The 13,746-nt window shown below is 43.2% G+C and overlaps 2 protein-coding genes across 3 annotated transcripts in view; one reads left to right on the top strand and one right to left on the bottom strand.

Annotated features, from left to right (window-relative positions):
* snd1 (staphylococcal nuclease and tudor domain containing 1) overlaps window positions 1–13,746 on the top strand; it is a 162,678-nt gene that overhangs the window by 59,261 nt on the left and 89,671 nt on the right. The window lies entirely within an intron of this gene.
* Window positions 10,178–13,449, bottom strand: lrrc4.1 (leucine rich repeat containing 4.1). Its single transcript, XM_066667131.1, has one exon. It carries the CDS (start codon window positions 13,418–13,420, stop codon window positions 10,748–10,750), a length of 2,673 nt encoding a protein of 890 aa, XP_066523228.1. The 5' UTR covers window positions 13,421–13,449; the 3' UTR covers window positions 10,178–10,747.

Here is a 13,746-nt window from a genome sequence, read left to right as displayed (position 1 = left end):
TTCTTACACTATGTCTATGATGCGAAATATTAATCAACGCCACTGAGCTGCGTTTCTTTTGGTAAGAACTTTGATTCAACTCCGTTGATAATTGTGCTAGGAAACTTAACTGAGAATCTTCCCATTTGTTCAGCGCATTGAGACGTTATGTCTTTCTGAATGGGATGCTAGGGAGCTGTTAGCTGCTGTAAAGTGACTATGGCTGGCTGAGCGTATATATGTGTGTGTGAGAGTGTAAGAGAGAGAGAGAGAGAGAGAGAGTCCATGAGAGTCAGAATAGAGTATAGAGTGAGAATTGGAAGCTGTGGGCAGCTCGATATTTTCTCACTGGCATCCAATCTTGGGTTAGAATGCCTCCCTTGGCATTTGTGTTCTAGCTGGCTGTGGGAGTCATGGTGCAGTAATGGGCACTTTGGGCCTCATTCTGGTCTCTCTTGTAGCCTGTACACAATCAACAGCTGTCATCTTTCTCTTGCTCGCTCTCTCTCTCTCTCTCTCTCTCTGTGAGGCTCGTCTTCATCTCCAGGCAGCCTTGGTTGACCGTGTTTAGCTAGCACAGGTGAGCTGCAGCAGGATTCTTGTGCACTCTCCTCTAGACTGCTGCAGCCACGGCTGCCCCGAGCTCTTTTATCCAGAAGAATCAGCTATGGGAGTGAGTAATCCTGGGCTGGCTTAGTCTTGCACAATGGCTGACCTCTGCTGGCAGTCAGGACAACCCTGAGCCTGGAGAGAAGGGTCTAATCTCAGCAGCCTCGTCAGCGCGTCGTCCTTCTCCAAAGCCTCCCAGTGTGACAAGGGAAGGGGAGAGCTCTAAAAGAAGGACAAGCAGGACAGAATCTTTTCCTAAAGTACCCTACATCCCCATATTTCTCGAGTGAAAAATGTTTATAATCAGTTTGCGGGGGGCACTAGTGATATTGTGGCTATGCGAGAGTGTGTAAGCAGTGGTGCTTGGTTAATTTAATGATGCCAGCCCTTAGCTAGTAGAATTGCTGCTCGCAGTTTTTTCATTAAAGTAATGTAGCTTCGATTGGAAGCAAAATTGTTAAATAGCTTTTCCACTTGGTGGAACAAGGGAAAAGCGAGGTCAAGAAGCAGAGAGAACCATCTTGTTTTAATTTTTTTAAATGGATATAGTTGGTAGTTGAGGGATTGTATTTCTTTTGGTGGTTTTGACACTAACATCTGTGTTTGGCATTGTTCTTAAGACATTCAAGACATTGGAAGGAAAGCTTAACACAAGTAATGTCTTATGACCAAAATACAGTTTCTTCTGTACTTCTATTTATGTAGATATTGTTCACTGTGGTGGTAACTTTTTCTGTCTCTGTGGTGGCCCCTTCAAAAGTGCATATTGAATGATGTAGCTTTAGGAAACAACTGGACTTTAAAACCATGGTTGTACATTTTTAGTATGCATTTGTGAACTAGTGTCGGGGGATATCAAATGTGCACACTAGGTTTGAGTGGTGTAACAGTAATGACATTTAAAAATGTGGATGATATCTCAAAATGAGTACTGTATTTAAAAAAAAAAAAAAAGTGTGTCTTGTGTGCCAAACTACAGTTGTGTCTAAGTAGAAGGCACAACGAGCATGTAATAGAACCACAAGAAGAGGGTGCTGTGGGAGTTCACTGGCTGGTGATGAGGGGGCGAACCCAAGCCCAATAGTCCACCACAGCTGAGTTAAGCTCAGAGTTGGGCTTTAAAAGGAGTAGAAGGAAGCTGTATGACCCTTCAGTCGACTTTGTGCTGACAGATACGAGAATGTTTTGTAAATATGTGGGATTTGAACCTCAATTCGCTGGAACACGGTCTGTGTTCTGGTCTGTAGTTTGTTAGCTCACTTATCTAAAGCTAGATGGCCAGCTATGCTTCTGAACAGTGCAGAACTTATTTGAGTTTTATTCCTGATCTTCCAGCACCAGTGGCTGGACTTGACTCTCTCAGAATGAGTTTTACTTCTTGTACTGCTTAGTATTTTTTTTCCCTTTCTTCTTATACAAATTGTCCTAACTTTGTATTAATCAAAAAGGGAAATATACTCTTTGCCCCGCTGCCATTTTCACACAATTAAAGTAATGTGGGCATTAAGAGATTGCTGTACCATTTTCAGTTTTGCTAGTGAGCACTTTTGAAATGGAGCTTATTTGCGCCTCCAAAAAAAGAGCGCTTAGCAGGAGTTCTCTTTGCTGCAAATCACCCCCGTATCAGCCAAATGTCTTTCTGCCTGGATAGTAGTCAGAAACAATCCATGTCCCATTTGAGATTGCTTTGATGAAAGCAAGTATGAAATCCTTGCTTGTTCTTGCTGATGGCTTCCGTTCCCTCGTGTGGACATTGTCATTCAGAGTCGTGCCGTTCCATGTTTACCTCTGCTGAGTTAGCTGTGCAGCAATGTTAAAAAGCCCAGTAATGGCCATGTGTGTCGCGGCTGGGGAAGAACTCGTCAGCGAGCCTGTGCCATGAGAAGTGGGAGGCGAGGTACATGCCAAGCCCGGCTGATTCACCCCTGCCTTCTTGCCAGCCAGATGCCTGACGTTATCTGCATGTCTTACGCACGGGATGTACTCTCTCTGCCAGAGTGCTGCACTGAGCCTAGAATCAGATACTTCTACTGCTTCAGGCCTTTTTAACCTTCCACTAGTTGGAAAAGGCCTCCGAGAAGGCATTAAGAATAAATAAATAAATTTATATACATGTATATACCTGTCCGAACACTTCTTAACAGCAAAAACCATTGTTACCACTCTCATTAGCTCTTGGATCACAGTCTAATGTTTTCAGGTTTCAGATCAGCACCAACTCGTTTTTAAAGACCTGTGTACTTTTGATTTGTTACTAATGGCTATTTGTATCATTTGTTCTATTAGTCTTGTGCTGGGTCTTTTCACTTTAGTCAGCTAAAACTTTAGGTTTTTGATTGTAATTGATCTATATATATATTAACAATTAGTCTTCCATTTATTCACTTACTGCCAGCAAGTAGAAATAAGTGCAGCCCTGTGCTCCCTTTGAATTTACAGCAGCATGAATCTGTGCTGTGTACTCAGGGTCAGCAGCAGCAGCCAGGTGACAGCCACCTCTCTCCAAACTGTCACCTGCCCTGATTTAACTTTGCTAACCTTAATCAGCCCGCGCTCACTTTTTGAGGAAATGTGAGGTGAAAGCCATCGTGCCTAGGGCTGCCTTTGGCCGTCACTGGCCTTGGAGCAGTGAAGAGTGATTAGTAAAAGCTTTTAGTTAAGTGTGTTTTTGTCGGTATTAGAGTGTATAATCAGAACAGAAACGCACAGAGGCCAAAGTGATAGCACATTCTCCAGCTTTGATGTCTGATGTGACCCTTGTATTTAATTAGCTGGTCACAGCCGGTGGTAAAGGTATGATCAGGCAGAGTGGACTGCAGTTGATATAGGGGGTCTTTAATTAGAGATGCCCCCTGATGAGGGTTTTTTTTTTTATTCCCTCCCCTCTTCCATCCCCCCCAATGTCTGTTTAAGCAGTCAAGTTAGTTGACGGAGTGGCCAAGGTCTGGTGATTGTGGTCCTTGACTTATCTGTGGATTTGACTTGTCTTTCCAATTGAAAAGCTGGTAATGGATGGCTGATGCAAGCCTGCACTGAACATGTCAGAATTCTCTAATGCAGTGGAACGCAACTCAGTCTGCAGGGGCCTAAGATGGTGTCTGTTTTTACTGGATCCCAGCTCCCAGCACAGGAATAGAGCAAAACATGTGGACTGTCTCTGGGAAGACAGTTTAGGGACACCAGTTCTACTTTATTTTCTTCCTGGTATTCAATAAATGTAGGATAGCAGCTGATACCAGGTACTGAAACAATACTACCACAATGAATACATAAATATAAATCAGACACTGATTTTATAAATCACGACTAAAACACTTTCCTATGTGAATAGGCCTTTTATATCGTATATTTATAATTTGTTGAAATAATTTCTAGTTTATGAACTTAAAGCTCATTTATAGTCCCTTCATGTAAATTTTTAATTAAGTAACTTATGTCCGTTTCAAGCATTGTAACAGTCACAGCCCACATACTGCCACTTAACCTTGGCATGGATGTTAAGCACGTTAGAGAGCAGTTCAGAGTCAAAAGTTTCTGATGACAGCAAATATGGCAAAGATGGAGGGGCTGATTAGTTAACTTTGCTTACTACAAAAAAATGTAGACAGAACTCTAGGTGAGATTTGAGTTCTTTGCTCCACCTAGGTTAATTTATTTTTACAGCACCATACCAAAATGGCAGCAATGACAGAGGCTCTACTTTCTCTAATATAGGTCAGTGAATCAGCACAGTTTTTGAAGCTATAATTTTAAGGTAAAAATACATCATTAAATACTTTGTGATGTGTGGATGGTGAATCCGTTTCAGTTGTTACACTGCTCCCATACTTTACACTGGTAATGCTCTATTCTGCCCGTATTTTTAAGATTTCAGGGAATGTGCACATATACAGAGGTCACTCTGATTCGCATCCAAAATTTGAGCATAAATGAGCCTGTAGAATGCAGGAAATCCAGTGCACTGTAGGTAATAGACACTCTAAAAAAAATAGTTGTTATAAATGATAATACAAGTCTCTGTTGTCTGTTATCACACTTATATTCTCATTCACATAAGGCTATATTTCCATAGTCAGTTTCAGTGTTGTGTTGGAGTGACACTGGATCCACTACCAACTCACCATTTGCTGTCCCTGCATCGTTTTAATTATTTATTTATTTTTTTCCCCCTTCTCTCCCCCCCTTAAGAGCCGGTCCTTTAGCATGTGGAAGACTCGTGATTAATTGTCAAATCGAGAGTAAAACTGCAAACTGGGGCTCGTGTCTACTGCACATAAAACAGTTTATGGATTAAGATAACTGCATGCAATCTGAATCTGGATTTGCCACATTTATTAAGTAATTATATGCGGTTTAATAGCTTTCTAAACGATGACAGTAAATAATAAAAACCAAATGAGCTCAGTTCTTAAAGAGCTAAGTCTCAAGATGCACACGTCATGCCACATGATTTCTTAACCAAGCTTTGTGCCTTGAGAATATGGCTTATTATTTTAAAAATGTATTTATTTAGTTATTTTAAAAAAGCATAGTGTGGAATGCATTAAATCTCAATTAATCTCTGTCCAAAACTAACTACAGCCCACTCTCTGTCAAAGGTGCCAGTGTGTATTGTGTGGATTAAGCTGCAGTTCATTGCAGAAAAGTATGTTTTCCAAAGCAATTCTGGGTACTTGAGTGTTTCTGAAAATACTTGATCATTTACAGGTCTGAATGACCATGGACATAATACTTGCTTGTATATAATAATAAGAAGAAGAACATTTTTTTTTTTTTTTTTTTTTTTTTTTGAATGTTGAATTTTCTTGGTGCTGATTTTAGCATGTAGTTTTACATAGTACATAATGCGCAACAATGATCTTAACTGAGCTGGGACCTGTTGTATCTGTATAAATGTGTTAAGCATGACATTGTTAATCTCACCAAACTACTATCTAGGATCACTGGTCTTTTGACAATGAAGGGAAATTTTGTAAAAGGGAATGTGTGCATCTCTCTGAGAGTATAATGAGATCTGGAAAACTGAGACACCAGAGTGTTGGAGTATTCTCCAAATTTGGGGTGTGTGCACCCCACACAGTTAGTACAAACATAATTAAATTCTCTCTCTCTTTCTCTCTCAGCATTGTGATGTCACACTGACACATTGAATCAGAGAGACTTTGATTGCTGCACTCTTAAGTAGCTACCTTCTTTACCCCCGCCCCCCGCCCCTTTTTATGGGGGGAGTAAGACCTCAGGATACTGTTGTCAGAATCAAACCACAAACTGTACAGAAATGAAGTAATTTTGCCCAAGTCTGCACGCGTGGAGCTAATTTGCGTCAGACGAGCAGGCCCTCTGGGTCGAACATGTAAGGAGCTGGGCGGTGGGGGAGAGGCTCCTCGCACTGTCGCCATTTGCATCATGTTAAAATGAGAAACATGGGCCGCGCAGACAGGCTTGAAATGTCTCCCGAATGTGTAGCACCACCAGAGGCCACAGAAGCCTCACCATGGAGATATGCTAATGTGTAATGAAGGAACATTGGCTTGGGCTGGCTGAGCCTGATTTCTGCATTAAGTACAACATTCCTCTGTGAGGACTGTGCGTGTTGCTTTTCTAGCTATGAATATCATGTGAATATTCAAAGCCTTCTTGGTGGTGTAGACAGTCCATAATTCATACGTGCTTTGATGTGCGCTTCCACGATCTCCCTTCGAGGTTACTGTAAATTCTCTCCGAGGTTAAAACGAATGAACGTAGTGGCAAGTGATACAGCTTTGCATTAATTTGATCTAATTTCCTCGCTTTGTGACCCAAAGACACAGTCAGAACAATCAGTAGTGTGAAACGGTTGCCCACGCTGCCTTTTGCCTTTCCAGGCCCTGGGTGCTGTCATTATACTGCGTCCTTTTTTCTTTTCCTCTCGCCTTCTTTCTTTTCGAACCTCACTAGAGAAGCCTAGAACAGAGGCGCTGACAGAAGTGCATCCAGCCAACATCTGTTCACGAATCCTCCTGAGACAGCGGGGGAGAAGGTCAGCCAATGACGAACACTCTGCTCAGCTTGTAATGGGCTGCTTTAGTGAACGATTAGAAACTCTACAGATCTCTGCTAATGCCTCACAACAAATGAAACAGTTGACCCTGTCACAGCAGCTTGTGCATAACACTAAACAACTAGCACCATCGCTTCTTCTATAAACAAAATGGTTTCATGGGCTGGGCACATTTTTGTGCTGATCTCTATTTAGTAGCTTTGTCTCTTTCCTTGTTCTTCTTTGCTAAATAAAAAAGGAGAAATTACTGAAGAACATCTTCAGAAGCATCATATACAGGGAAGTCAAGTTGTTTTTTTGAGTATCAGACATTTTCACTCCTTAAAGTGAACGACAGTAGTTAATTTGCCAGGAGCGCTCTCACTTTCCAAAGCTGAGCGGATGTCCAAGAAAACCATGCATGTCTTTTGTGGGTTTTTAGTTTACTCTGTCGTTTGAGCACAGCAGCTGGCCTTCATTGTGTGCAAGTTTCATTAGGGACCAATAAAAATGCTCCAAATTTTTCTTTCGCCCTTTAAAGTTACTAGTTTCACTGGAGAGCGACCGAATGTTTCTCATAATAGACCACTTCACACAAACCGACCACGTACCCTGCCTCTGTAGCAACTGTGAGCTCATGCTCTGACCCTGTGGCCAGTCACTTCATCTGAGTTGTGGTGTATCACTGCCATTGTTATCTCTATTCCATCTGTCCTGCAGGAGCACCCCTCCCTCACATTGCCTTGCTTCTTCAGTCACCACAGTAACGGTGTCTGTCTGTCTCTCCGTCTTTCTCTCTCACTCTCTAAATTTATCTGGCACTGGTGCTGCAGGCTTTCTCTACTTTAGCTCTCTACTTCTCCAGCTTTCCCATTCTCAACATCTTAATTTGTTCTCGTTCTCTCTCTCTCTCTCTATCCCCCTGTCCATTTGTTTCAATAGCATTAACACTTTTTTGGGCTAAATTTTATTTATTTATTTTATTTTTTCAAAATATAAAAGGAAATTAAAAACAGTATTTCTAGTGCTTGTTCGTTTTCGTTCTCTCTCTCTCTCTCTCTCTCTGCCCATTCTCTGTCCTGTGTGGCTTCTTCTCTACCCCTCTCCTCCTTGCTGCTGTGCTCTGATCTATTTGCTGACATGGAGCCACATGTAACCCCCTTTCCAGATTGTTTCCTAATTGCGAACGAGACACAGTGCGGAGGATCTCTTGCAAAATGCAGCACAGGAGTGTGCTCTCTGCTTCAGTACAATCACATACAAAATTCAATTTAAAGTCCCAGCTCTTGTGTGGACACCTTTTAATTACCGCTCGCACTTAAACAGCAGCACACAGGGGCATACTTATACTGTTTAAAGTTGCAGCAACATCAGTGACACGACTGGTACACATGCAGCCCAGCAGAGCCTTTAACAACTCCTTTTATTATTAGTTTGTTTGTTTGTTTGTTTGTGTTTTTCTCTCCTCTAATACCCCCGTCTCCCGCCAGTGTGCCTGCAATCTGTGCTGATGCCAGTTAAAACACACATATGCCTGACAGTGTTATGATGGCATAGCAAGGTGCTCTACCTCAGTGTTCACTTTCTAAAGACACACTGACTCATTGGCTGCAACTGAGAGAGAGAACAGTATGTTTGACTTGATCTGGCTTGATTTCGACCTAAGCTACCATCTCACATCCTTATCGTACCACAGAAGCATGGGTAGAGCTCTTATCCTGTATACCTCTATAGATATGTTTCATTGACGATCTACATATACTAGTATTTATAGGTTAGGCCAGATATGTGTACATAAGCTTATAAGAGTAGATTCACTTCTGCTATTTAATTTATGTCTCTTGTTGAAATGCTTTTGTAATTTAATGGAACATTTCACTGTCAGTAACACTGTCACTGGGGTGGTACCCTCCAGAGTACATATTTGTTCATTTTAATTAGGAAACAGAATTGTAGATTTGAAAACTATATTGACCAATTTTATCTCCAGGACATATCATATTTTAGTTTACACAGACCTGTAATGAAATCTTACAAATATTCATCTCTCCTTCTGGAGATGAGAATGTAATGCACCTTTAGGGAATATAGCTGGACTCTAAACTGCTGTTATATCTTTTAAAGGGACAGTTACACTCTTCGTATCTTTTAGTAATCAATAATGTATATCTACCATAAATTTTTAGGTAAGGATTGCTAATTTGGCTCCTGAGCTCCCTCTACAGATTGTAGAATGTAAGTATTGTAATTGTCAATCAATGGAGAGCTGGAGGATGGTTTCCTACCCTCATACAGAAGTTACATTGTTAATTTTCTGCAGTGCTGAGCCCAGAGTCACAACAACAGGGACTCTATTCTCCCTATTATAAGTCAGTGAAGCATCACAATGATTTTGAAGCTGTAAATTTTAAGGTACAAAAACTATCTAGTGTTCCTTAAAAGTTGAGTCACCTTACTGAGCTGACACAGACTGAGAGAGCAGCTAACCGTGCACAAGTATACCATGGTGTGCTCTACAGCCAGGCTCAGCCTGCTATGTGGGACGAGGCCACAGTGTGGCCAGATGTCCCAACTTTATGTGAAGGGTGTGTCTGTGCGCGTGTACTGGATCAATTATCATTTAATAAGCCTTTAATCTCTTAGACAGCCTGTGCCCACTCAGCCAATATGCCTCTTGACACAAACATGTATTTCATTTTATTATCTTCTAATGTGCTGTCAGCTTGCACTGTTATGTCTTTTTTTTTTTCTTCCCTTGCCTTGCATTTTAATTAGCCATGTATGAGGACTGGTTCTGTCCGACACTTAACAATATAACATCCTCTTGAACCCTCTCCGAAACCGTCATCAAACCCCTAGACATTCTGCACATAGGCAAAGCCCTCTTAAAGGGTCCCAGTGCTCTCTGCAGAGTTGGGCAAAGGTGATTTATTACCCCACTGTTTTATACATGCTTTAGGATCTGAGCCCTGAATGACGTAACCACGTGTCACATGAACTTAAAATGTGCTCCTAATTTTATGGAATGCAATGAAAAGAGCCGTCAGCTGGCTTAATCATGAACCAAGGGTTTGACAAGCATTGCACATTTGCTCTGTTTTTTTTTTTTTTTTTAAATAAACCTTGAACCATTAGTACTTATTAAAAATTGGGAGGTGTGTTATTTAACCTTATTTAAGCATGTGAAAATTTAGACTCAGAACTCTGTATTCTAACCTTTGTCATTTTTGCCCTTGGAAAGTAGCACTATTCAGCACTTCTCCTGCCAGCTGTTTACCTGCAGCTGACGCATTTGTGAAACTTAAACACAATTAAAAAATTTCCTCCTAAAAATAGTAGATCCCAGTGTAAGCAGATTGTATTATATACGCATTACAGCTCCATAATTTACAAAGTGCACAACTGTCCTCTGAAAGGGCTCATTAGACTCAAGCAATCCAGCAGTTGTAGGGTTAAAGTCTAACTGCAGAGTCCTACTGCAGTGGTTGAACCCTTTTGCCTGATCACTACAGTAAGCCACAAGAGAGAGGAAAAATATCTCTACTTTTGAATTTCTTCCAAAAATCCTTTTTTATTGCATTTATAACATTTGGCACAGTACAAATTCATGGTGCTTACAAGATAAATCTGTAAAGATCGACATGGACCTTTTTTTCTGTTAAAGAAAGACTTCTCAGTATAAATGTTTATTTTTCTTTTCACTGCATTCTCTGTAGCACGGTTTAGAAATCACACAGAATGCCCTTTGAAAACAACACTACCCTCATGTCTTAAAGTCAGGACAGCATCTTTAAACAACTCATCTTTTTTTAAATAGAAGTTACAAGTTAGAAAATAGTTTAATTTATTTTTTAATATAATCTGTTTCTCTATGACCAGCCCATAATAGTTTTTTAAAGTTTTTTTCATATATATATTTATTTATAAGCATGTACAACAAGATACCAGTCTCTAGAATTTGCACGCTGTACAAAAAACAGTCTCTTTGTTTTTTTCTCTTGTGCATTCTATTGCATGTTTTCATGGGGGGGCCCTCTTGGGAGTGTTTGGGGGGAAATAGGGAGATGATTTTTCTGACCTTGGTTCTGGCCAAGGTTTTTCTTTTTCCTTTTTTTTTTCTTTCAGGTATTTTGTCAAGGACTAGATTTGAGTCTCTTGTACTTTGTCCTTCGCATGTGTTTTTATGACGAAGGGCTCTGAGATAGTAGTGACGGTACCGGGCAAGGTTCTTGGAAGAGAGTTTCCGATGCTGTTGGTTTCTGTCCATTTAGCTCCATGACCTCCAGGCTTGTAGGTGTTGTACTTGGGCTTCAGGGTGCTATAGTCAATCTTATGGGGGCTGTAGTCCTCTTTGTGCGGACTGTAATCCATTTTAGGCTTGTGGGGGCTGAAGTCTGGTTTGTGGCTGATGTATTCTGCTTTGAGTGGGTTGTAGTCTGCCTTAAATGCACTGTAGTCTGGTTTGAAGGGACTGCAATCCATCTTGAAAGGGCTGTAGTTGGTGGCAGCTTTGTGAGGAGTGTAATCGGTTTTGGGCTTGTGCGTGCTATAGTCTGGTTTGGGTTTGTGAATGCTGTAGTCTGGTTTGAATGGGCTGAAGTCTGGTCTGACCGTCTGAGATTTGTAGTCTGGCTTGTGAGTGCTATATCCAGGTGTGTAAGGACTCTGCTCGGGTTTTTTGTGTATGTGATAATCAGGCAAAGATCTGTGAGTGTAATCCGAAGATGGCTTGTGAGGGCTGTAGTCCATTGTTGGTTTGTAAGTGTTGTAATCCGATTTTGGCTTGTGTGTAATGTAGTCTGTCTTGGGAATCTGGATACTGTAGTCTGATTTGGGTTTATAAGTGCTATAGTCAGGTTTGGGTTTATGGATACTGTAATCTGACTTGGGTTTATGCGTAATGTAATCTGTTTTGGATTTGTGGTAGCTGTAGTCTGACTTGTGGCTAATGTAATCCAGCTTGTGAATGCTGTTATGGTCCCTTATTTCTGGTAGAGTTAGTGCTCCCTCCCCTGGTATACTGGTGGCAGAAGCTGGTGGAGGGAGGTCCTCCTCATCCACCTGAATAATCTCGACAGTCCTGGCTGCTGCCACTGTGCTCCTTTGTTGATGCCGCTTCCGCAGTTTGTAGAACACGATGAGCATGATGGCTGCCAGCAGCGTCACCGCAACAAAACAGCCAATGATTATCTTTGTTGTCTTCATGACTTCATCCAGACTGGTGCTGGCAGGGTTGGGTGGCTTCCCTGTTGTCACTTTAGAAGCTGGCACTGCTGATGATCGACTCGGCGGTATGTCGGTGCTTTGAAGAAGGACTGTTGGCGTAGAGATGAAAACCGGTTGAAAGACGGAAGGAGAAGCAGTGGTCGTTGTACTTATGCCCGATGTAGTCGTTGTGGTCTTGGTTTTCGGCAGCTCCGATGTCGGGCCCAGCACCTCCACCGTGACGGTGGTGAAGTAGCTGAGGTTGGACGTGTTGAGCTCAGCCGTGCTCACGTTCAGATAAGCCGAAGCGTTGGATTTTCCAGCCGAATTGGACACCATGCAAGTGTACATGCCCGTGTCGCCCACCAGCACATTTGAAAAGTTCAAAGTCCCGTCATTGAGCACGGTTATACGAGGATGGCTGGACGCATGTGTCAGCACAGTGCCGTTTGGCAGGAGCCACCGCACCGAAGACATGGCTGCTGTTCGACATCGAAGCTCTGCTACCCGCTCCGCTGATATATTGAGGTCTCTTGGGGCATCGGCGATGAAGGGTGCAGAACATTGCATCGCACCCGTGTCACCCCGGTCTACCTCCACCAGCTGGCGGCCTCGCATGTGTGCCGGAGTGTGACATCTGCCACAGCAGGTCGAGTTGGTGGGGATGTAGTCGCGCAGCCACCGTGCCAGCCACAACGAGTCACAGCCGCAGTTCCAGGGGTTGTGGTGGAGATGTAGTTCCACCAGGTATTTCAGAGGAGCGAAAAGGTCATGGGGCAGGGAGCTCAAGTTGTTGTGGGCTAGATTTAGCTCCACCAGGGCCAACAGGCCGTCGAAAGCGTTACGTTCAATTAGCCCTATTTTAGAGTTCATGATCCAGAGTTTTTTCAGTGAAATCAGTCCTTTGAAAGAGCTGGGCTTGATCTCTGGGAAGAAGTTCTCTGAGATCTCCAGCTCCTCCAGTGCTAGCAGCGGGTTCAGGTTGGGCATCTCTCCTCGGATGTTGCACATACCCAAGTTGAGGTACTTCAGGTTGACTAGACCCTCGAAGGCCCCTTCGGAGATGTACTCAAGCTTTCGCAACTCACCTAGGTCCAGTCGCATCAGGGAGGGAACTCTGTTGAAGGCGTAAGAGGGGATGCTCTCGATGGGATTGTTTCGGAGCCACAGCTCTCGCAGCTTTGATAGATATTCGAAGGCGCCACTGGGCACCACAGTCAAGCGGTTATCAAAGAGCTCCAGGGTGTTGAGGTTGGTAAGGCCGTTGAATGCACCCACCTCGATCTGTCTGATGGCGTTGCGCCCCAGCTGCAGCACCTCCAGGTGGTGGAGATGGCGGAACGAGTCGGCTTGTACGGCCTCGATGGAGTTCTCCATTAGGTTGAGGTGCCTGGTGTTGGTGGGAATGCCAGGGGGCACGCGAGTGAGTCCACGACGTGTGCACACCACCTTGCTGAGCTGGTTACTGCAGGAGCAAACGGGCGGGCAGCCTTGGGGCCCCGCCGCTCCCGCCGCCACCTCCACGCACACTTGTACCATGAGGAAGACGACACAGAGCAGGGCGGCTTTCCTGGCTCGACGCACAGCTACCCGCCCCAGGAGACTCATGATGTGGCACGTTCATAATTCAGCATCGTCTGGGGGGCGGGGGAAGGGATTTGGGGGTGTGGGGATAGGGGGGAGGGGGTGGGGGGCTCGAGGTGACTGTGGCGTTTGGGAAGAAAGGAGTAGGAGATGGATAGGGAATGTGAGGGGAAGGGTTCGTTTCTGGTTAAAAAAGAGCTGTCCCTACCCTGGGTTAAGCAACACTCTGACTTGTTTTTCCATTTACAGAACTAACAGGGCCATTTTAAGTGACAAAGTGTGAGCAAAGGGGAAAGGTAGATAAAAAAAAATGGAGGACAATTGAATAGAAGGGGGAAAAAAAAGGCCAG

This window comes from Hoplias malabaricus, chromosome 4 (genome assembly GCF_029633855.1).
Source record: "Hoplias malabaricus isolate fHopMal1 chromosome 4, fHopMal1.hap1, whole genome shotgun sequence".
Classification (NCBI taxonomy): Eukaryota; Metazoa; Chordata; class Actinopteri; order Characiformes; family Erythrinidae; genus Hoplias; species Hoplias malabaricus.
The sequence above is the reverse complement of the archived record's forward strand: the minus strand, read 5'-3'. Positions and strand labels throughout refer to the sequence as shown.